Source organism: Rhinolophus hipposideros (assembly GCF_964194185.1).
Source record: "Rhinolophus hipposideros genome assembly, chromosome: 16".
Lineage (NCBI taxonomy): Eukaryota > Metazoa > Chordata > Mammalia > Chiroptera > Rhinolophidae > Rhinolophus > Rhinolophus hipposideros.
Genome location: NC_138062.1, coordinates 59,945,029 through 59,966,930, shown reverse-complemented (window position 1 = coordinate 59,966,930; position 21,902 = coordinate 59,945,029). Strand labels below are relative to the sequence as shown.

Below are 21,902 nucleotides of genomic sequence, written 5' to 3'. Positions count from 1 at the left end.
CACTGCCGACCTGTGAGGGGACCACACCAAGCTTCTAGAATTGCCTCTGGGGGACGTTGGGTACCGCCTGGCCACCTCCCCTGGGCAGACTGCACTGTCAGAAGGGCCGTCCCCAGGCCAGGCCAGGCTCAGTGCTGCCGGGCTGCAGGGATCCACATCCTCGGTTGCTGGGGCAACGAGCCTATTTCCTTCCTGGTTAGATGGGCCAGAGCCTGATTTCTGTGCTGGCGCGCCACACGGCTGCTTCTGTCCTCACCTTCTCTTGCAGTCCCACCCTCAGCACATGCAGGGCCGGCACGATCTCCCAGGACAGGCCCATGTGGACCTAAGTGCTCTTTTCTGGCTGGAAGGGCATCTGAGCCACGGTGGTCTGAGCCCATGCAGCTCCCTCCTGGACCCCCTCACAGAGCCCACGCCACAGCTCCTGCCCCACTCGGCCCCTCAGAGGCACCCAGGCCTCAGCCCCTGCCTTTCCTTGTCAGGTGGTGGCCTGGTGGGAAGAAAGCCAATGCCCGCCAGCGAGCCTGTCAACAGCAGCAAGTGGAAGGCCACCTTCTCGCCTATCTCCGACCTCGGCCTGGCCAAGGCCACTGACAGCCCATTGCAGGCCAGCTCCTCTCTGAGCCAGAACTCCCTATTTGCTTTCCGGCCTGCCCTGGAGGAGCCCGGCTCGGCCGACACCAAGCTGGCTGCACACCCCAGGAAGAGCTTTCCCGGTGCCCTGTCAGGGGCAGGTGGGCTGAGCCCAAGCAGCAACCCTCCCAACGGCTTCGCCTTCAGCGGGGGCCTGGCTACTGACCTCAGTTTACACAGCTTCAACGATGGTGCTTCTCTCTCCCACAAGGCCCCCGAGACGGCCAGCCTGGGCACCCCCTTGAGCTTTCCCGCCCCGCGGGGCAAGGAGGGCGGCACAGAGCCCAGCCCCTTTGTGAACAAGAGGCAGCTGGACGGACTGGGAGGCCCGAAGGGCGAGGGGGGCAAGAGCAGGGAGGCAGAGCTAGGCCTGCCCTCCTGCACGCCCACGGACAAGGCCTCGCTGGCGCACGTCAAGGCGGGCAAGGGCCGGGACCGCGAGCCTGACTTCAAGAATGGCCACAACCTCTTCATTTCCGCCGCCACCGTGCCCCCTGGGGGCCTCCTCAGTGGCCCGGGCCTTGCCACGGCAGCATCTTCGGCGGGCAGCGTGGCCCCCTCTGCCCAGACACACCGGCCCTTCCTGAGCACCTTCGCCCCCGGCCCACAGTTCTCCCTGGGCCCCGTGTCCCTGCAGTCCAACCTGGGCTCATCCGTGCTGCAGTCTCTGTTCAGCTCCGTGCCGGCCGCCGCCGGCCTGGTGCACGTCTCGTCCGCTGCGACCAGACTGACCAACTCACACGCCATGGGCAGCTTTTCCTCCGGGGTGGCAGGCGGCGCAGTTGGAGGTAGGCAGGAGCACATCTTTCTCGGCTGCCTAGGGTCCCGAGAGACCTGCTCGGGGGTCCGAGACGCCAAGCCGCAGGCCATCATCGCAGCCTCTTGGACCACTGGGTTTAATCACGACTGCTTTACAGGTTCCCTTCCAGAGCCCCCTAAGGGTCGAGAGGCTATGCTTGCGTGTCCCCTTGTGCCCACTTTGCACCCACCACCTCGTTCCTTTTCATAAAATGCAGATGTGAAAGTCACATGGGCAGAGCACTTATGCGTGAGTCGGCCTGGCAGGCTCTGGTTGTGACGGCGTCTCATACCTTCAGGAGAGCTGGCACCGAGACTAGAGCTTTCCTGCCTGCCCGGGAAGGTCACCATCAGACCTGACACACAGCCCATGGGCTTTGGGCCGCTTTGGGGGCTGGCACTAGGAAGAGTGGCCACAGTGCCTGCCGCAAGAGGTCTCCGTGTAGGGTGGAGTGGGGCCTCGGGCTGGGCCCTCTGTGGTCTCAGACCACGGCTGCAGGCCCCTTGCTGGGCACAGGCAAGGGAGATGCTCACAGCTGGGACCCCCTGCGGCCTGCCTGAGGGTGTTGTGGCCCTCCTGCAGGCAAGTTTCACCTGGCCACCTGCACCCTGCCTACTGCTTTGCCCCTGCACCTGCGTGCACGCGGAGCTGCGGCTGCTGTCCCTTTTGCGTGTGTCTCATCGCTTGCCTGGAGAATGCCACCTGTTGAAGCTGAGTTTTTCTCTCCTGTTTGCAGGTGTCTTTAACCACGCGGTGCCTTCCGCCTCCGCTCATCCGTTTGGAGCCAGTTTCGGCAGCGGGGCTGCGTGTCGCAGCGCCACGCTGAGCTTAACCCCGCTGCAGGCGGTGGCCAGCACCCCCGCCTCTTCCTTTCAGGCCCCGCCCTCCATGGAGCCGAGGCCGCCCCTACCCCCGCCTGCTCTGCCCCTGGGCCGGCCCCCTGCGGGGCCGCCCACCCTCCACGCGCCCCCTCCTCCTAACGCTGCCTTGCCTCCCGTTCCCGCGCTGCTCCCTGCTAACTCTGAGCCTGCGCTCCTGCAGAACCTGGCGCCCCTCCCTGCTAACCAAGCTTTCTTACCCGCCTCCTCTGCCGCCTCTCTGCCGCCTGCTAACGCCTCTCTGTCCATCAAGCTCGCCTCCCTCCCGCACAAGGCCTCCCGCCCCTCCTTCACGGTGCACCACCAGCCCCTGCCCGGACTGACTCTGGCCCAGGCTGCTCCTGTGATCCCACAGGCCAGCTCCACGGGGCCATCCGCTGTGTGGGTTTCCCTTGGCATGCCGCCTCCTTGTGCCGCGCGCCTTGCGGGGGTTAAGCCGCGATAAAGACCTTGCTTAGCTAGCAGTTCTGTTATGTAAGGTAAGGCTAGAGCCAACCAGGTGGCCCATATGAGAAACTCAACTGTCCTTCCTTTCGCAGAGAATAGGTGGGCCTGCAGGACTACGCAAAGGCCTGGGGACCAAGACTGCTGTGCCTTGGCTGAAGGGTGGAGACGGGTGGTTCTGAGAAGTGCAAAGGAAACATAGCGCAGGGTGGGAAGGGAGAGTGTGGCGGCCGGGCCCGTAGGCCGCTGAGGGCTGCCTGCGTGCCAGCACTGAGCTAGGAGGGGTGTGGCTGGCCCTTGCCGCCCACCTGGACCTTCACACTAGGTCCCGGTAGCACTTCTGCCCAGGGGCGCAGCACGTCAGGAGGGCCCCACAGGCCTGCAGGCTGGAAGCTGCATTCAGTCTTGCAGGGAGAGGACCAGGAAGAAGTGCGGGCGTCCGGCTGCGGGGCCCCAGCTCAGTGTTGTCACTCTCCAGCTGTCGGTCTCCAGTGGTCAGCGACCGGGGCAGCCCCAGTGTGGGGCCATGGGGCAGCTCAGAAGCCCACCTTGCTGTCTGTCCACTGTTGGACCTCTCTCAGCCTTTTTACTTAAATGCACCTCGTCGGGTGCATTTAAGGCCCCTGGTAGTTGGTGGGCCTTTAGAAGACAGTTGTGCATTGTGCTCCTTGGCTAGAGGTCCCTGCTGGCAGGCCCCACCCACATGTCCTGGGGGCTGCTGAGCAACAGGAAGGGCTGCCTGGCAGGTGGGCGGTGCTCCTCCGGCCTCCAGGGAACTGGACCCGTGCAGTTTGAGTGTCAGTGTGGAGTCAGTGGAGAGCAGTGTAGGAAGGGTCCGCCTTTGGGAATGGGATGAGGAAGGTGGCCGTGAGGCCTTCGGGAGGGCCCTAGTCCACTGCTCCGCTGTGAGGGTGGTAGGGAGCTGGGCTCTGGGACAGCCGACCCAGCCACTGCTGGTGCCACCTGGCATCCTCTGGTGAAAGGGCCTTCCTAGGCAAGTCCACCGTTGTGGGCGAGTGCTTGAGGAACAGAAGCCGGGCACCGACTGGGCACTGCAGGCCAGGCGTGCGGTCTGTCTGCCATCCTCAGCCCTTTGCATGTGTTTAAGTGGAAATAGACATGAGGCCGCAGGAGTCTGACGACCTCCCAGTCAGGGCATGGGTCTGGGGATGGGCTGTGCCTTGGTCCCATTGGAAAAGCCTGGAAGGTAGGTTGGCAGTGGTTCACAGTGGCCTCACGCCATCAGAGAGAGCACGGTGGCCAGGACTGGCTGGAAGAGGTCAAGGCTGTGCACGCGGAAGCATCTGGGCATCAGGCCCCCAACCCAGCCTGGCCTGCAGTGGACACCTGCCTTCTATCCACCCAGCATAAGAGGTCTCCCTGGGCTGGACAGCGACACCTCCGGGATATGCATGCCTGTCAGCGGGGGGCTGCTCACAGGACCCCCTGAGCAGTGCCTAGCCGGTGGTGACCAGAGAGGGTCTCGGATTCCAAGGTTCCCAGAGAGTGGGGGAGGCCAGGATCCAGAGCCCCATGCAGGCCTTGGGACTGTGACCTCCCACCTCTGACTGGGCCAGGGGCGTGGCATGAGAGTGTCTGCGACGACCACATTCTGTTCGTCCATCCGTCCATCTGTAGGCTTTGCTTCCCCAGTCTGGGGACATGTGGGCTGCTCTGAGTGAAACACTAACGCTGTGCTGCCTTTCCTCCCACGCCGGTCTCTGCAGGTAACTAGGATTTCTACCTCAACGGCGACACCTGTGCGAGGACAGGTGGGCCACGGGAACGGCGGCCGACCACCGGACAGCGGGACAGACCGAGGACGAGGCTGTGCCGTGAGTCCACGCTGCACAGATATGCAGGAGATGCTGGGCCTGGCTCCAGCGTGTACTATTGATAGTTTTAGATAAAGTATTTATCGTTTTTTAAAAAGTATAAACAATTTTGACTTATTTTATTCCACCGAAGTCATAAAGGCAACCTATTGAGAAATGTAAATACTATATATGAGAGGATCTATATAAAGACCTGGACCCCAAGACTGGCCGCCCGCGGAGACCCCGACAGCCGGCCCGGTGCTATCTCACCGCCAGGCCTCGCCGCCTCCACGTTCTCTTGGTGCTGACTCGAGGTTGACCAACGCCAAAATCAGTCCTTGCTGCGCCCGCCCCGTCATCCTGCGCTCTCCCGTACCAAAGGCACGCCTGTCTTTAGGTCAAGGGTGGTTCGCTCGGTTTCTGACGTCCCTCAGAAAAGCCCCTCTCCCCCATCACTGTGAACACTCCTGGCCAGACTGTCAGCCCTGGATCCTGGGACGGCTCCTTTGGTGTGGGGACGCGGGCGGGCGGCGGGCTCCCTGATGCTGCAGGAGGAGGCCGCTGTGAATGGTGCTTGTGGGGGGGTCTGGTACCTGTCGTCGTCGCGTGTGTCACGGAGCTGCTGGGAAACAAGTGCTTTACTTTGTACGTGCTATCTTGGACTCGGGCTCACACGCAGCCCAGCAAGGCGTGTGGCCGCCGGCCGGGGCATGTGGCAGGTCAGCCGTGGGTGCCTGGTGTGTCTGTACAGAAGAGAGTCACGCTGACGAGTGACAGTATTTTATAGAGATGTGATGAAAATTTATAAATTTCATAGACTTGACTTTGTTTATTTTTAGATCGTATAATGCACAGTAAACTTAAAAGGAAGAAAGAAAAGTGAGGGGGGAAACCTTTTTATTTATTCAAGTGCACACAAGTGGCGTTGGCCCAGGGCCGAGCACCCCTTGTCCCTCTCTCTGCTCAGCCTGTGCCGCTGCTCCATGTCTCCACTGGCCCTCCAACCCCGCAGCTGGGGTGACACCTGCCCCCACTGGAGTAGCCTCCATGGTGCTTGGGAACCAGTTCCCCAGGGTGGGCTGGCAGGGCAGAGGCGGGCTTCACAGGAAGGCAGGAGAGCTGTCGCCGATGCTTCCAGAGGCTGCCAGTAGGTTTCTCGGGTCCCTTCAGCGCAGCCGTCTGTGACTAGTTCTGGGTCTTGTGTTGTCTGCAGAGTCCCTGAAAGGGCGAGTCCGGGAGCCCTCAGGACCCCATTGTGGGAGCTCCAGAAAGGGCTGAGCAGGTGCAGTCAGAGCTCTGGCCTCAGGTGCTTGACCCCAGGAGGTGACACCCCCCCAAGGAACAAAGAAGTCCTTTTTCTAAAGGTGGGGCTGTGCAAAGGGATTTGACCTGTTCCTGGAGAAAAGGCCTGAGCTCCGCCTTCCCCAGCCTGGCCAGCATGGGCTTCCACCAGGCCCCTGCCTCCTGATCCCTGGGGGCAAGGCAGGCCTTGGCAGATGGGAGGAGGGGGGTGGGGGGTGGGGGCCTGGGAGAGCCCTGCCTCCTGTGTGCCCTGGGGTGGTGCCTGGCCCAGAGCAAATCCAGGCTGAAGATGGTGCTCGGTCAGGTTCTTGGAACCGGCTGCCCTGTAACTGCTGCCCTGGCTCCCTTCCCTGCCGGTCAGTGCACGAAGGTGCTGTGCTCACCCCAAACCCCATGTCCCCCCCTTCCTCGTCAGGAGCACAGGGCCCCCTAAAAAGCTGCAAGGCTGACAGTAGCAAAGTCACAGCACGTGGCGAGACCCTGGTCTGGAACTAAGCAACTGTTCTCAACAGTGCTTCTCTTCCGGACAACTGGGGTCTTCGTGTGGACTTCGTACTGACATGCCACACCTGCCCCACAGCAGTTAGCACTGGGGGTCTCCTTTCTGTGCCCGCCCTCAGCCCCCAGGCCCTCCTGACCAGGAGATCGATTGGCCACTATTGGCTGCTAGGGAGGGGAGGCCGCATGGCCCTGTGGGGAGCGGGGTCTGGTCTCTGTGCAGAGACCCCGTGCTGCTGTGACTGTGGGCAACTTCAGGGAAGCCCAGGGCTGCGAGGGCGCTTTGCTCAGGAAACCTAAGTCGGACGACCCTCCCAGTCTGGAGGAGCCAGCCTTCCCTTCCAGCTATGACTCGTGACTTATTTAAGACCCACTCACCCCTTTATTTATCCACGCCATATGCAGTAGGAGACTGTTTTCTTGTCCTTTTACCACCACCCGCCACCCCCGCCATCATTCCCATTCAGTCCCAACCTTGACTATTAACTCAGATGGGGCCCTGCCTGCTTTGTGGTTCTGGTAGTTTCAGTTGGGGGCGCTGGCGTGGTCTTTTTTCCCTACGGGAATTCCACTGCACTCTGATTTCCATCTCTAGACTGTAATAAAAGACTTGTTTTCACTTGAACCTGGTCTGCTGGCATTTCTTCCTGGTTATCACACAGTGAGACCTTAGCCGTGAGGGCCCAAGTGCAGAGGATGGTCACTCCCAACAGGCCCCACGTGCTCCTGAAAGCAGCCGCTGTGACTAGCAGACTGCAAGTGCCCACCTCAGGGAGGCCCAGCCCCTGCAGGGCTTACACCTGACGAGGTCCAGCATCCCAAGGACAGCCCTTTTGATGAACTAAAACCAACTGACTGGGACTTGGACGTTGGCAGAACCCTTTCCGAGGTCCCACGTGCACCCAAGGGGAAGGCCTGTGACGAGGGGTGGGATCATAGGCCACCAGAGGATCCCATCACACCCCCACCTCCATCCTACCTTAGGGCCTGTGAGCATGAGGCCCCAGGGGCCAGCCTCCCTGACTTGCCAGGCCCTGGGTTCTGGGTCTCCTCCCCTCTATTTGGGCAGCCCAGCCTTCTTTTCGGGCCTGGAAAGGACCTGTCCCCCATGAGCCTTACTTCCCTTGGGCCAGCTCCAAAGGCCTGGGACCACCAGCCTGTGGAGGATCCATGTTCCTCTCTGCATTCACTTCACCACCAACCCGTGTGGAAAAAAGAGGTACCTTTATTTGAACAGAATAAGCACACGGGCCCAAGAGCGAAAGCTCCCAGCTCTGCCCAGCGGCCTCCAGCCAGGGCCTGGCTCTCGCCCTCAGCAGGACAGTTCACAGCCCCGTGCCCTTCACCGCATCATCCAGCTTCATACATTCAGCCTGCACAGAGCAGGAGCCTCGGGCCTCCCTCACCAGGCCCTGGAGGGATGTGCCCGAGGGGCCAGGCACAACAGCTCCCTGGCAGCAGCATGTGGCACCACGAGGTGCCGGACCAGTCTGGTGGGTCCCAAGGCACAGCCCCTGCCCACTCTCAGCAGCCTGGGGCCTTTGAAGTCTTGAAGCCAAAACACCTCACTCCATAAATCCAGGTTTGAGGAGACCCAGGTCCCAGGGAGGGTGGGGGGGGCTCCTCTCAAAACTGGTGAGTAAAGCTGAGGAGCCTGAGCGTGGACTCATGCCTTCAAGCCACTCAGCTGGAACCGGGCCTCCTCCGATATGCCGAACTGCTCCAGGGGGTCCTGTGGGGCGGACATCACAGCATGAGCCCCAGCCCACGAGCCACCCCCTTCCCAAGCCATGTGCCCCATGCCCACCTTGCCGGTCATCTTCTGGATCTCATTCCTATAGAAGATGAGGCTCCGGCGCATGAACTCGTAGCTGGGGAAGAAAGTGGCCTGTGTTCACAGCGCTGGCTCTACCTCTGCCCCAGGCCCCGGGGCGCCCATGCCCCACCTGGCTCGTCGTAGAGCCCCCATCCACTCCTGACACTGCTCCTCGCTGCAGCACTCAAAGTGGTACTTCCTCTCCGGGTCCTCGATGAAGCCTGCGGAGGGAGGGCCCGTGTGTCCCTGCTCACTCCAGCCCACCAACCACAGGCCTCAGCTGTCTGTTGCCACTGTCCACAACTGTCCCCTCCTCCAGCCCCAGCTCGTCGCTTCCCACCGGCTGTAGATTGAACTGTGTCCCCCAAAAGGGTAAGCTCAAGGCCGAGCTCCCGGAATCCGGGAACAGGGTCATTGCGGATGTAATTAATTAAGGCGAGGTCACGCTGGAGTGCGGTGGACTCCTAATCCCACAGGACTGGTGTCCTTACAAAAGCGGGGAATTGACAGACACACAGGGCAAAGGCCAGCGGGACGACGGCGCAGCGAGGGGGTGATGCTTCTCCAAGCCAAGGAACGCCCGGGGCTGCCCCCGGCCTCCAGGGACGGGGAGAGCCTGGGACACACCACCCTCGGAGTTAAGCAGTACCGCGGCCACCGCAACCTCGGCGTCTGCCCGCCAGCAGTGAGAGGACTAAGTCTCTGCTGCGGACGCCCCCCAGTCGGTGGCAGCCCCGGGAAACCAGAAGTTCGGACCTCCCCGAAAACTCCATCCTCTCAAAGACACCCACAAGAATCCTCCGGGGTCCCCTGCACAAAGCCCGGCACTGGAAAGGGGTACAACAGCCAGCGCTGCCCGAGGGCAATGCTCCCCGAGAGCAGAGAAAGTCCTCGTGGCCTCGCGCGGGCCGCCCGCACCACAGCCGAGGAGCCCGGCGCCGACCCCGGCCCCAGCGCCCGCGCTCACCGATGGAGAAGCCGCCGGGCTCTTCCCGCGTGATTCTGCAGTGCTCCAGCAGCAGGGCTCCCACGGGCTGGGGGCAGACGGGGCGAATGGGCGGGCCGCCCGAGGACCCCGGACCCCAGCCCGGCGCCCGCCTCCCCGCCGCCCTACCTCTGCCTCATCCGTCCGGAAGTAGAAGAGGAAATTAACCACCAGTTTCACCAGTCGCCGCTTCACCACTGCGGACACAGGGCGGGCTCGCGAGGGCTCGGCGGCCGCCGCACCCGCCGCCGCCCGCCCGCCCCGACCCCCGGCCCCCGGCCCGCTCACCGCTGCCCTTCTTGGGACCCCGCATGCCCAGCTCGGCCGCCAGCTCGGCCGGCTGCCGAGACAGCGCCTGCAGCTCCTTCTCGTTGTAGCGCATGGCGCCCCGAGGCCCAGAACGTAGAGTAACGGCCGCGCCCTACGGGCCGTCGTCCCCGTTCACGCCAAAAATGTCCCAGGGCACGTCCCGGAAGTTCTCTCAGAGCTACTGCGCCGGCGCGTCCCAGGGCTGCCCATCCGGTCAATCACCGGCGAAGGGCGCTGGCGTCCCGGGGGCTGCAGAGACCGACTGGAGCCCTCGTGGGGCCCACGAGAAAGTCAAAGACAGACTGTTATATGTATCATGCAGTGTTAGGCCCAGGATAAAAAAAATAAAACACCCCTACGACCCGTGGCGCCCTTAACTGAAATGGACAAGAATAGGCGGAAGGTCTGGGGACAAGTCACTGCCCTCCTTCCCGCGAGAAGTGACTCGCGCGAGTACAACTGACCGAGAGGTCATTGAGAGCCTGTTGGGCATGCGCACTTCAGCTTCCGGCCTGCGCTCAGTCCCGCTCCCTTTCTTCGCACCTACAGAACTTCCCGTTCGCGCTACTGGGTGGGCCGGACATGCGCACATGGGAGGCCCCGCCCCGTTTGACCCGGAAGTGCATTCTTAGCCCGCGGCGCGCGTACGCAGGACGAAGTCGTGGCGGCAGTGGAGGCTGAAAAGGCCACGGGACCGCTGCATCCGGTGCAGGTTTAAAGCGGTGCGAGAGCGGCGGCCCCGGAGCCCGGAGTTCCCTAGGAGGTAGCAGACGGGAGCGGGGGGCGCAGGCTGAGGGCGGGCCGCCGCGTCGCCCCCTCCCCGGGGAAAGACGGGCCTCCGGGTCCCCGGAGCCCTCCGCTCGCTTGGGATTCTTAAAGACCCATTGGGATTGGGCCGGGGTAGCAGCTCCCATGGCGCCTTCCGTGCAACCGAGGACCCCTCTGAGCATTAATTTGCATCCGTTAGTTGACAGGCGCTGTGGTTCGGGAGCCACTCGGTTTCTCTGAGCCTCAGTTTCTGTAACTGGAATGGCGGTAACAGCGATCCAGGGCAAGTAAATAACACGTGAGGTCCTGGGAGCAGAGTGCCCAGCGCCGTGCCGAAGGCCGCAGAGCCAGTTAGCCGGCTGCTTGTCCCCGCGAAGCCCCGAGGTTGAATGGCTCTTCCACGTCTCAGGCTGCGGTGCCCACGGGCCTCGCGGACGTGCGGGAGGGGCTCCCGCTGATGAACTGTCTGCCGGGCTTAAGGAGGTTGTAGTACGTTCATCAAAACTCATTCATCCCCGCTGGTCCCCTGGCCCGGAGGCCGCCTCTGCTCCGTGTTAAAGCCATCTTTATCTTTGTAAACATCCTTCTTTCTGGACGCGCGGGTGTGAGACGCGGCCTGCTGACTTCTTAGTGATGGACGAGCTCCTATTTCTGCCTCCCACCCACTCCCACTTCACCCGCCCACCCCGGATGCCTTTACATATCACAAGCTTTGGTCAAATTATGAGTTCTGTTTTCTGGGACTGAAAGTATCCTTCGTCGCTAAGGCAAGAGACAAGTTCATCCGTGCGGCTCTTCCTGTGCTGTTCTCCCCGACCCCCACCCCGAAGCTAATCGGTGTTTTCATTTTTCCTGTCTCCCTGATGTTCTTTTCCTCCTGTTAATTTTTCCTCAAAGTTCCATCACCTCAAACGGTGATAGACTGTATTTTTCCACAGGTTTAAACGAATTGGCCCTTTTTTAAAAACATTTCCCCCATAGAAGCGTCTCTCCCACGTGCTGACGTGCTCCTGCTTCACTTTGTTCTGGTTGCAGAGAAGCAGTCGTCCTGGGACGTTGTCAGCGCTCGCCTGGGTGGGCTTCTTTCCAGGCTGACCGTCTCCTCTTCCTGCTATCAGCCCATCAGGCACACGGTAGCTTTAGAAGGACTTCATTGATGGATTGATTGGTTTTGAGTCCTGAAAATGGCTTTACGTACTTACACTCACAGTCAGGTATAAAACGAAAACTGGGTTAAAAGTCTACCTTGAGAACGGCGGGAGTATGGCTTCTCTTACGTGCCCAGTTCTGAGCTCTGGCCCCGTTCTGCTTTCTAACCTTTTGCTTCTGATCTTCTGTCTGTGCAAATGGAAGATGTTCCTCATTGGTGTGAGGTTTCATGATCCATTTATTGAGAGTCTTTTTGTCTCTCTTGGAAGGAATAGGTCCTTTCAGTCCTGCGGCATGTTCTTTCAGTTTTCTGATCAGGCTTTTGTGTTAGCTCTTTGATAATATTTATTTCTTTGATAATACTCTCTTGTTTCTGTCTGTTTTCACTCTGGAATTTCATCAAGGTTCTTGCACGGTCTCTTAGGTTTTCATTTTTCTGTTGTTTTCCTTATGAGACATTTCTGTGACTCTTTACCTCCGAGCCCTCATATTCAGTTTTTTGTTTGGATCACCCTGTCTTCTTTCGCAGGGTTCACTGCGGTTTTAATTCACTGTGCTAACCCTTGGCAAGGTGTTGTCACCATCTATTGAGGTTTCCATCAGGTTTATTTTTTTTCTCAGCTGTATAGGGATTCTTTGTGTCTGTTACGTGAAGTTGCCACTTCTGGGTGACAGCTGTCTGTGCTTCTCATCTGATGGGTCTCACTGCTCAGTCGGCCTGGCAGGGAGCCGGTATTTTATTTCAGGCATGAGGGACCCCATCAGTGTCTGAGAATACTTTCCCTGGCGCTCCTTCCCCAGAAAAGTCTCCTGAAGTCCTCCTTAAGCTGGGGGCCTCTGACCTGGGCCACCTGCCTTTGGACATGGTGTAGGGAAGGGCAGACTGCCTGCTGGTCAGTGGGCAGCTTTTGATGAAATCCCCTCTTCAACCTGGCCCTCACCCACAGCCTCTCTGTGCCTGGCTCTCAGCCCAGAGGCCCCTCATTCTAGTTCTTAGAATCAAACTGATCTGCCCAGGAGCCCAGATACCTGGGCGATGACCTTCATCCCGTGAACTGAGGCTGTGAGCAGTCAGCAGTCAGTTCATTCAGGGTGGGGGTGCTGCTAGGGGAGGAGGGACAACACGTGAGCAATGGGCTTTGAGTAGCCAGCAGTTATGATTTCCAGTGGTTACTGGTTTTGCCCTGATTGGTGAGCGGTTGAGTATTTACATGGGTTTAGATTTCCCTAAGTCAATCAGATTGTCTGGACAGGGGCTTTTCCCAACCCCAGCCAGCCACTGGCAACATAGGAGCTTATTCTGGCCATTTAGGATGGAGGGATGATGGGATGGGGGAGGGGGTGTGTGGCAGGAGTACGGGATGAGAGAGAAACATGGAGGGCATGGTCTCCTTGCCTGCCCATCCACCAGTCCCAGGGAGGCCCCAGTGACAGCCACCAGGTTCTGCAAGCTCACTCTCCCCTTCGCTCTCCGGTTTCTCCCCAGTCCAATAAAACCCCAAGGCCCTCACCATGGACTTCCAGCATCGCCCCGGGGGCAAGACCGGGAGTGGAGGGGTAGCCTCCTCCTCAGAGAGCAACCGGGACCGCAGGGAGCGTCTCCGGCAGCTGGCTCTGGAGACCATTGACATCAACAAGGTGAGGCAGGGCTGGAGGGGGCTCCCCACAGCCTCCTTTCTCCCCGGGGAGCCGTGGTCCAGATGTCATGCCTCTACCCTTGAGCAACCACCCAGCTCTCTGGGCCTCGGGTTCCTCACCTGTAAACGAGGGAACTTAACCTAGAGCATCAGGGTCTCCACTGCTCACCCAAGACCACCTGCTGTCAGTGACCCCATGTTTGAAGGGGTTTTCTCTGTGTAAGGGGTTTGGTTTTGTTGAATTACCCAGCGGCGTGGAGAAGCAGTGGTGAGGGGCATGACGGCATCATGTAGGTTGGTGCCGTTCCAGCCACGGGCAGCGAAGGGCAGCCTGTTTGTTCAGCTGCACAGAGCGGTTGGTAGACCAGGTCTCCCCCTGGCACTGCTGAGGGCCTCCCTGGGCACTGTGGGGGCTGAGCAGCATCCCGGCCCCACCCACTCGATGCCAGGGACAAGCCCAGTGTGACCACCACAGGTGTTCTGAGTGGCCCAGGTGAGAGCCCAGCGGTCAGTATATGGCTCCCTTAGACTTTGGGACCCTCTGAGGTGTATGGGGCCCGTGCCTGGGAGGTCGGTTCTGTTACTGTCCCCATTTTGCAGGTGAGGAAATGGCCATGCAGAGGGGGGGGTCGTCTCTGCCAAAGGTGACACAGCCACTGGCCAGTGGAGTTGGGGTTTGAACCCACCAGTCTGTTCCACGCCTGCCCCCGCTGCCTTCGTTTATGTCCAGTCAGCTGTCCAGCGCACAGCACTTGCAGAGACGTGGGTCTCCGTGGTCTTTCCCTTAACCCGCTTACTTACCCAGCTTGTGCTGGGCCACTTGGAAGGCGGGCAGGGTTTGCTGCCAGATCCAGGCCGAGGAGCTGGATGACCAGCATCCAGAGGAAGTGCTGTTTGGGCTCTTCCTCCTTCTAGACCCCAAACTGCCACAAATATGTGGCCAGGGACTCCCCGGAGATGCCCACTGCTAGAGTGGGGGCCAGGGACCAGCAGTATCGACCCCAGCCCTGCCAAGTGGACCCCATCTCCACAGGGCCCCAGGTGGTCCTGCAGTGCTGCCCTGGGAGTCCCCTGCCGGGACAGCCCCAGGCTTCTCCTAGCCCTAGTCCCGGGCAGACGGCTGTGGGACCGCAGGGCGCCGTCTCCCACATTCTAACGGGCTGTGCGTTCGTCCCCAGGACCCTTACTTCATGAAGAACCACCTGGGCTCCTACGAATGCAAGCTGTGCCTGACACTGCACAACAACGAGGTGAGTTCTCAGCACTGCTCGCTGTGCGGCCCACATCCCCTCCCCAAGCCCCGCCGGCAGGGTCCTCAGGGCTCCTGTTAACCTGCCTCGTCAACGTTCAAAATGCTGCCGGTGGCAGAGGGGCTCTGACTGGGGCCCGCTGGTCACTCCACGTGAAGTCCACGCCCCTTTGTACCCAGCCTCTGACTGGCACTCTGGGCCCCGGAAGTCACCACTGCTGCGGATTTCCTGCTTGCACGTTTTCCTTTAACACCTTTGGTGCCATTGCCACACAGGTGTGCCTCTGTGAGCACGGGCACTTCTGGAACGTTCTACATTGGGGTTTGAGTTCTCATGACGTGATTCCTATTCATTTCCTTTAATGACCGTTAGGTCATCCATACGATAGTCTGACAAGTGCTCACTGTGCAGTAATGAGCGGGCCCCGTTTGTCCTTTCCCATGTTGTCGTACGTTTGCTTTGTTTTAGAATTTATTTACAACCATGGACAGTGCACTATTGAATAGCCTTGAATGTCAGAGTCTCTCCCTTCTGCACTGTGGACACTGGGGCCCTGCTCCAAGCAGGCAGACAGGATGCGAAGCCCTCTCGCTTTGTCCTTAATTGTGTCCCTGTGTTCCCACTCCAGGGGAGCTACCTCGCGCACACCCAGGGGAAAAAGCACCAGACCAACTTGTGAGTACGTCACCCCCACGCCCAGGGTCAGGAGCATCTGTGAGCCACAGCAGACGATGGCGCAGAGGTGGTCTGGGGCCAGCGTGGCCTGCAGTCGGAACACTGAGCCTAGCCAGGGGTGGGGGGTGGGAGGTGCAGTTGCCTGGGTGTGAGGGGACCGAGGGGATGCACTTCTCACTTGGTAAGAGTGAGGGTTCTGCAAGTGGAGAGAAGACGGGTGGGATTCTCGGGAGGCGCCACGGTAAGGGGCAGTGGGAAATGTGACAAGAAGAGAAACGTGCCCTTGCCTGTCCCATCCCCACCCAGCCCCCTCACCTGGCAGAGGCACTCCAAGGTCAGTGAGGGGGCAGCGTAGCTCCTGGCACTGGGGCCTGTGGCCTTGGCGGCGTGTGTGTGTGTGTGTGTGTGTGTGTGTGTGTGTGCACGCGTATGCGCCACAGTGCCATATTCATCCCGCCTGCAGGGCCCGGCGAGCTGCCAAGGAGGCCAAAGAGGCCCCAGCCCAGCCGGCGCCAGAGAAGGTCAAGGTGGAGGTGAAGAAGTTTGTGAAGATTGGCCGCCCAGGCTACAAAGGTAAGTCTGTTGGGGGCTGTGGGGGGCACCACAGCTGGCACCAGTGGGAGTGACCCCATCCCTGAGCCACACGGACACTGCTGTGCACTGGCCTTCACTCGCCCACCCACCTAGGACCTGTCCCACCTTCCGGACGTGAACTTTCCCAAACACAACTGCTGAGTACAGCATCCCTGTGCGCGTCATGGTGTCGTGGGAGCTCATAATTCTTCACATTCCTGGGAAGATGAGCAAAGAGTGGGAGGGACGGCAAGCCTGGGGTGTCTCTCCCCGGGGAGCTTGGAGCGTGGCTCCTCTTAATCTAGACTGGAGAGAGAGGGTCTGTTCGCAGCAGCTTGCTCAGTAGGACCTGGCAGAGAGGAAGGCTCTGGGTTACCTGGGTCAGAAAGCAGATCACGTGACCCACTTGGAACCCAAGGGATTGTGTTCTGACAAGGTGGGGGCGTCCTGTGAGTGACCGGCTCTATAAACAGGACGTAGCGTGCAAAGGCCCTGGGGCAGGCCAGCTTGCTAAGTGAGGGCGGGAGTGTCAGGATCCAGGTGGTCAGCCACCAGAGGCCTCTTGGCCACACTAGGCTGTCTGGTCTCTGTCCTGAGTGTGACAGGGAGACATTGGAGAGTTTAAAGAGGAATGTGACATGGCCCGGAGCTGTGCGGAGAATGACCTGGAAGTTCCAGGAACTCTGCTACAAAGGGCACCCTCCCCGGGAGGCAGGGGTGCAGGCCCTCACTAGTCCCCCACCCCCAGTGCCTGGTCCTCAGCTCCTGCTCGGTGCTGTCCCAGGCCTTGGGTGAGGGTAGCATAGCCCGTTCCCCCACTGCCACCCACGACCTCCAGGTGACTTCCCCTCGTGTCCCTCCCTCCATAAATGGGTCCTTAGTTTCCGGGGGGGCGCCAACCAGCCAGCCTGGACCTGAGAGCCTTGTGCGTTGCAGTGACCAAGCAAAGGGACACGGAGATGGGGCAGCAGAGCCTCCTCTTCCAGGTGAGATGAGTTCTGGGGTCCGGTCATGATGGGAGGGGCTCCGGAAGGCTGTGCTGCCACTTGGCCGTGTCCCCACAGATCGACTACCCTGAGATCGCCGAGGGCATCATGCCACGCCACCGCTTCATGTCAGCCTACGAGCAGAGAATCGAGCCCCCTGACCGCCGGTGGCAGTACCTGCTGATGGCCGCCGAGCCCTACGAGACCATTGCCTTCAAGGTAGCGTGTGCTGGTCCCTGTGTGCCTGTCCCTTAGTGCAGCCACTCCAGAGGTGCCCCTCCTGGTAGGGCCTTGCCTGTGGGGTGGGCAATAGCATCCTAAGGTAGTGCTTGCCAAGAGTGGAGCCCCCCCGCTTGTCCAGCAGTGACAAGCCTCTATGCCAGGCTGGTCAGGGATTCTGTGACCACATCGTGTGCCCGGGCAGACAACAGTGAAAAACACAGCGTTAACCGTGACTTCCCTGGGGCGGTGGGGTCGCTAAGCAGCAGAACCAGAATGTAAGCCACACCTGCTACCCCAAAAAACTGAGCTCTAGCCCTTCTCAAGGGCCTGGTCCGGCTGGGCCAGCTCCAGGGCTGAGGGGCAGTCTCTGCCTGAACCTGGGCCCTGGAGGGTTTTTTAAAGGCCCATCTCCACACCCCCACACACCCCCACCCACCCACCCAACCTCCCCGCGCAGGTGCCGAGCAGGGAGATTGACAAGGCCGAGGGCAAGTTTTGGACTCACTGGAACAGGGAAACCAAGCAGGTAAATTGCTCCAGGTCTGGGCAGTTCCTGGACCTTCCAGCCACTGCCTTGACAGTCCTGGCCCCCCAAGCCAAGCCCCCGAAGAGCACTGCTCAGTCTTCCCTTCCTCTCCAGTTCTTTCTCCAGTTTCACTTCAAGATGGAGAAGCCTCCGGCCCCACCGAGTCTCCCTGCCGGGCCTCCTGGGGTGAAGCGGCCACCACCCCCACTGATGAATGGTTTGCCCCCACGGCCGCCGTTGCCTGAGTCTTTGCCCCCGCCCCCACCAGGAGGCCTGCCTCTGCCCCCCATGCCACCCAGTGGGCCTGCGCCCTCAGGGCCCCCGGGCCCTCCCCAGCTGCCCCCCCCAGCTCCCGGGGTCCACCCACCAACATCTGGGGTCCATCCCCCTGCTCCCGGGGTCCATCCCCCAACACCAGTGGTCCACCCACCAACATCTGGGGTCCATCCTCCTGCTCCTGGGGTCCACCCTCCAGCTCCAGGCGTCCACCCTCCAGCCCCAGGGGTCCACCCTCCTCCATCTGCTGGAGTCCACCCGCAGGCCCCAGGGGTGCACCCACCAGCTCCTGCGGTTCACCCCCAGGCCCCAGGGGTGCACCCACCAGCTCCTGGGGTCCACCCCCCAGCTCCAGGGATCCACCCCCAGCCTCCTGGGGTTCACCCCCCCCCTCCTGGGGTTCATCCTCCAGCTCCTGGGGTCCACCCCCAGCCTCCAGGAGTTCACCCCTCCAATCCTGGGGTCCACCCCCCAGCTCCCATGCCCCCGATGCTGAGACCCCCACTGCCCTCAGAGGGCCCTGGGAACATTCCACCCCCTCCCCCAGCCAACTGAATAGCCACGCCCTCTCCCTGCAAGTCTGCATTTGTTTTCCTGTATTTTCTCCCAGAGCGAAGTTTGATGTTCTGTATAGAGCTATGCTGTGTGCCCAGATCTCATTAAACAGTCTCCCTGGCACCTGGATGTACTGCTGTGGGGGGGGTGGCTGACGGGCATAGTGGCACCACTCTCCTACGGGGGCCCCTCCACCACGTGCAGGGCAGCCCAAGGTCAGCCTTCGAGTCCTCGTGGCCCACCAGACTGTGGGTGCCCTGAGTTGTTAGCTGTGTCCTGGAGACGGCAGGGTGGAGGACAGGCTGCCAGTTAGCAGCAGGGCTGGGGCTGTCTGAGGGGGAGAACAAAGCACAGGATCCTTGCTGTCCTCGGGCTCTCCAGGCCAAGATGCCTGTGCTCCCGAGAGCCCCCAGGTAAATGGGCAGGAGATTCAAGACCCAGTCGGGTCTGCACACTCCCCTTCTCCAGTCAGGCCCACCTACCCGGTGGTCTGAACACCCAGACATCCGGTGCCCCTCAGGGCCTGGTCTGTCCCCCAGCGCAAGGGCTCTGCCCCTCTGTTCTCCTACAGACCTGACTCCACTGATGTTTGGCCCATCTGGGCCGGTCACTCCCTGCTTGCATTCCCACTCTGGAGAGAAAAACTCGTCAAGGACAGTTGGACAAATCAGTCACAGGCCACACTTTGTATCACTAGTGGGAAGGAGATAGAGGTGGGCAGTCTGGAACAGAAGGGGCTTTGAGGAGGCTCAGGCTTGCAGCAGACACGGGTGCTGGCCCCCAAGGTCACATCCCAGGAGGAGATAGGGGCTGTTCTCCAGCACACACACCAGGCTCACGCATCCATATAAGCAGGGGCAGCCCAGCCCCTTGCAGCTCCCAGGATGCAGGCTGCACCTCTCTCTCGGCTGGCCCTGGTGCTGTGGGCCATGGGGGCCCTACTGAGGGCCAGGACACCCGGAGAGGAGGCCTTGCCTGGGGAGCCCCCTGCAGGCACCGGGGGGCTCATCTTCCACCAAGACTGGGACTGGTTGCCCCCGGGTGTCTGGCCCCCAGGCAGCCCGCAGGACCCCCTGTGCCTGGTGGCGCTGGGCAGGGACAGCAACGGCAGCAGCACCCCACTGCGGGTGGTGGGGGCCCTGAGCCGCTATGAGCAGGCCTTCCTGGAAGCTGTGTGGCGCTCCCACTGGGGGCCCCACGACCTGGCTACCTTTGGGCTCTGCACCCCCAGCCATGGGCATGCTGCACTGCGCCATCTGCGGTGGCTTCAAGAGTGGCTGGGGGAGCCCAGGGGGCAGCGGCTGGTGGTCCTGCACCTGGAGGAAGGTACGTGGGGGCCCACGGTCCAGGCTGGGTGGGAGACCCCACCCACGCTGGTCCCCGACCACCACTTGTTTGCATGGCAACCACCATTCTCCCAAGTAAAAGCCCAGGGCCCTCCCCAGCCTCCTAGGGAAGTTGCTGATGGCCCTGCTCCCTTTGACTAGGCTGTGGGTCTGGCCAGAGAGGTGTGTGCCCTTATCTTTGCCATATCTGGGGGTTGATGGTCCCCAGTGCCAGGCTCCCAGATCTCCTGCATTGCTGGGGAAGGTGCCTCCTTCATCTGGAAAGAGCCCGGGGGTGGGGCCAGCAATCCTAAAGGTTCAGTGGAGGAATGCCCCTTCTGCACATTAGGCAGCCTGGGGTGGGAGGTGGCCGGTCCCCAGGGGCCACTGGCCTCAGATCCACTTCCTGGAAAGGGGCTGCCCTGTGATCCCTGTGGGCCTCCCCTTAGTTCCCCAAACCCAGAGACCCTGTCAGTCCTCCCAGCCTCCCCTGTCCCTCAACGTCCTGCACCTGGTGTCCGGGGCTGTCCAACCTTTCCCGCTAGCTCCCCAAGGCTCCTAGTGGCGGTGAGCTCCTTGCAGGGCTGCAGGACAGACTTGGAAGAGGGACTTGGCCTCAGTGGCTCAGGTGTCCCCCTTCCCCATTGTCCTGGCGGCAGTTACGTGGGAGCCAGCGCCCTCGCTGAGGTTCCAGGAGCCCCCACCTGGAGAAATCAGCTCCCCGGAGTTGGCATTGCTGGTGCTGTACCCCGGGCCCGGCCCTGAGGTCACTGTCACAGGGGCTGGGCTGCCCAGTGCCCAGGTACCAGGGTGGAGGGGCATTTCCCTGCCCTCAGGAGCCCTCACCCATGGCAGGGGAGGGGGATCGGGTTTCAATGGGTCTGCCCTGAAGAGAAAGACACCACCAGGTGTCCAGGGTGGAATCCTGAAGGGCAACCGACAGAGCAGGGGCACCCCTGCTCCCACCACCCCCCGCGCAGCCAGGCTGAGCACCAATCTCCTCAGAGTCTCTGCCTGTCTGGGGACACCCGCTACCTGGCGCTTGCCGTGGACCACCCCACAGGGGCCTGGCGCGGCCCCGGGCTCGCCCTAACCCTGCGGCACCGCGAAGAAGGTAGGCTGCATCGAGAGGGAGCCGACTGGGGCGGCTACCCTGGGCCCGGCCCCTGAGCCAGCCACTCTCCCTCGCAGGTGCCTCCCTGAGCACCACCCAGCTACAGTCGCTGCTGTTCGGCGCCGACGCCCGCTGCTTCACGCGGATGACCCCGGCCCTGCTCCTGCTGCCGCGCCCGGGGCCCGCGCCCATGCCCGGGCACGGCCGACTGGACACATTGCCCTTCCCATCGCCCAGGTACGCGCTAGCTGGGCCCAGGAGAGCGGGAAGGTGGGGGAGGCGCCGCCTCGCGCACACACCCGACCCCCCTCGCCTTCCAGACCGACCCTGGAGCCGAAGGAGCCGCCGCCCAGCACCGACCCCTTCCTCGAGACGCTCACGCGCCTGGTGCGCGCGCTTCGGGGGCCCACGGACCGGGCCTCGCCTCCACGCCTGTCCGTGGACCCAGGAGCGCTAGCCGGCTTCCCGCAGAGCCTTGTCAACCTGTCAGACCCCGCGGCCCTGGAGCGCCTGCTCGATGGCGAGCAGCCCCTGCTGCTACTGCTGCCGCCCGCCGCGGTGCATCCCGCGCCGCAGCCGCAGGGACCCGTGTCCGCGCCATGGGCCGCGGGACTGACGCGCCGCGTGGCTGCCGAGCTGCAGGCGGCGGCCGCCGAGCTGCGTGGCCTCCCAGGGCTGCCACCCGCCGCCCCGCCGCTGCTGGCGCGTCTGCTCTCGCTGTGCCCCGGGTCCCCGGGGGACCCAGGAAGCCCCAGTGGCCCGCTGCGTGCGCTGCTTCTGCTAAAGGCACTTCAGGGCCTGCGCGCCGAGTGGCGCGGGCGGGAGCGTTACGGGCCAGCGCGGGCGCAGCGCAGCGCGGGGACCGGGGCCGCCGGCGGGCCGTGCGCGCTGCACCAGCTGAGCGTAGACCTGCGCGCGGAGCGCTCGGTGCTCATCCCCGAGACGTACCAGGCGAACAACTGCCAAGGTGAGTGCGGCTGGCCGCAGTCCGACCGAAACCCGCGCTATGGCAACCACGTGGTGCTGCTACTCAAGATGCAGGCCCGCGGGGCCGCCCTGGAGCGCCCGCCTTGCTGCGTGCCCACGGCCTACGCGGGCAAGCTGCTCATCAGCCTGTCTGAGGAGCGCATCAGTGCGCACCACGTGCCCAACATGGTGGCCACCGAGTGCGGCTGCCGGTGACCCTGTGTCGCGCCCCGACTGGCGCCCGGCACTGCCCATATTTATTCGAACCCCAATAAAGACCACAGCACGCGGCACGTGGGTCCATGAGTGTTTGGAGGCAGGCGGGGTCCTCCTTCGCCACCTCTCCTTTGGCGCACAGGACTTGGTCATCGCCGTTGGCACCCACTGCCTCCCCCCACC

General features: G+C 61.9%; 4 protein-coding genes across 7 annotated transcripts in view; 3 read left to right on the top strand and 1 right to left on the bottom strand.

The window, feature by feature from the left end:
* Positions 1–6,994, top strand: part of DOT1L (DOT1 like histone lysine methyltransferase) — a 53,801-nt gene extending 46,807 nt beyond the window's left edge. For 2 of the 4 annotated variants that reach the window (XM_081076516.1, XM_081076514.1), the window contains exons 27-28: positions 483–1,421; positions 2,169–2,897. In XM_081076516.1, coding sequence (XP_080932642.1) covers positions 483–1,421; positions 2,169–2,755 — 1,526 coding nt within the window. In that variant the 3' untranslated portion in view covers positions 2,756–2,897. Of the gene's footprint in view, positions 1–482; positions 1,422–2,168; positions 2,898–4,481 lie in introns of those variants that run through there. The other 2 variants (XM_081076515.1, XM_081076517.1) reach the window with 2 other exon arrangements.
* A 584-nt stretch (positions 6,995–7,578) lies between these two features.
* On the bottom strand, positions 7,579–10,044 carry PLEKHJ1 (pleckstrin homology domain containing J1). Its single transcript, XM_081076518.1, has 6 exons — positions 9,461–10,044; positions 9,302–9,369; positions 9,155–9,221; positions 8,318–8,408; positions 8,179–8,242; positions 7,579–8,103 (listed from the first exon to the last, which is right to left on the bottom strand). The coding sequence occupies exons 1-6, from the start codon at positions 9,552–9,554 to the stop codon at positions 8,038–8,040; spliced, it is 450 nt and encodes a 149-aa protein (XP_080932644.1). The 5' UTR covers positions 9,555–10,044; the 3' UTR covers positions 7,579–8,037.
* A 67-nt stretch (positions 10,045–10,111) lies between these two features.
* On the top strand, positions 10,112–18,215 carry SF3A2 (splicing factor 3a subunit 2). Its single transcript, XM_081076512.1, has 9 exons — positions 10,112–10,244; positions 12,885–13,036; positions 14,214–14,285; positions 14,914–14,960; positions 15,424–15,533; positions 16,470–16,519; positions 16,598–16,738; positions 17,199–17,267; positions 17,382–18,215. The coding sequence occupies exons 2-9, from the start codon at positions 12,911–12,913 to the stop codon at positions 18,096–18,098; spliced, it is 1,332 nt and encodes a 443-aa protein (XP_080932638.1). The 5' UTR covers positions 10,112–10,244; positions 12,885–12,910; the 3' UTR covers positions 18,099–18,215.
* Positions 18,216–18,844: 629 nt separating this feature from the next.
* On the top strand, positions 18,845–21,774 carry AMH (anti-Mullerian hormone). Its single transcript, XM_081076513.1, has 5 exons — positions 18,845–19,424; positions 20,083–20,225; positions 20,429–20,537; positions 20,615–20,774; positions 20,858–21,774. Exons 1-5 carry the CDS (start codon positions 18,983–18,985, stop codon positions 21,717–21,719), a joined length of 1,716 nt encoding a protein of 571 aa, XP_080932639.1. The 5' UTR covers positions 18,845–18,982; the 3' UTR covers positions 21,720–21,774.
* The last annotated feature ends 128 nt before the right edge of the window (positions 21,775–21,902 follow it).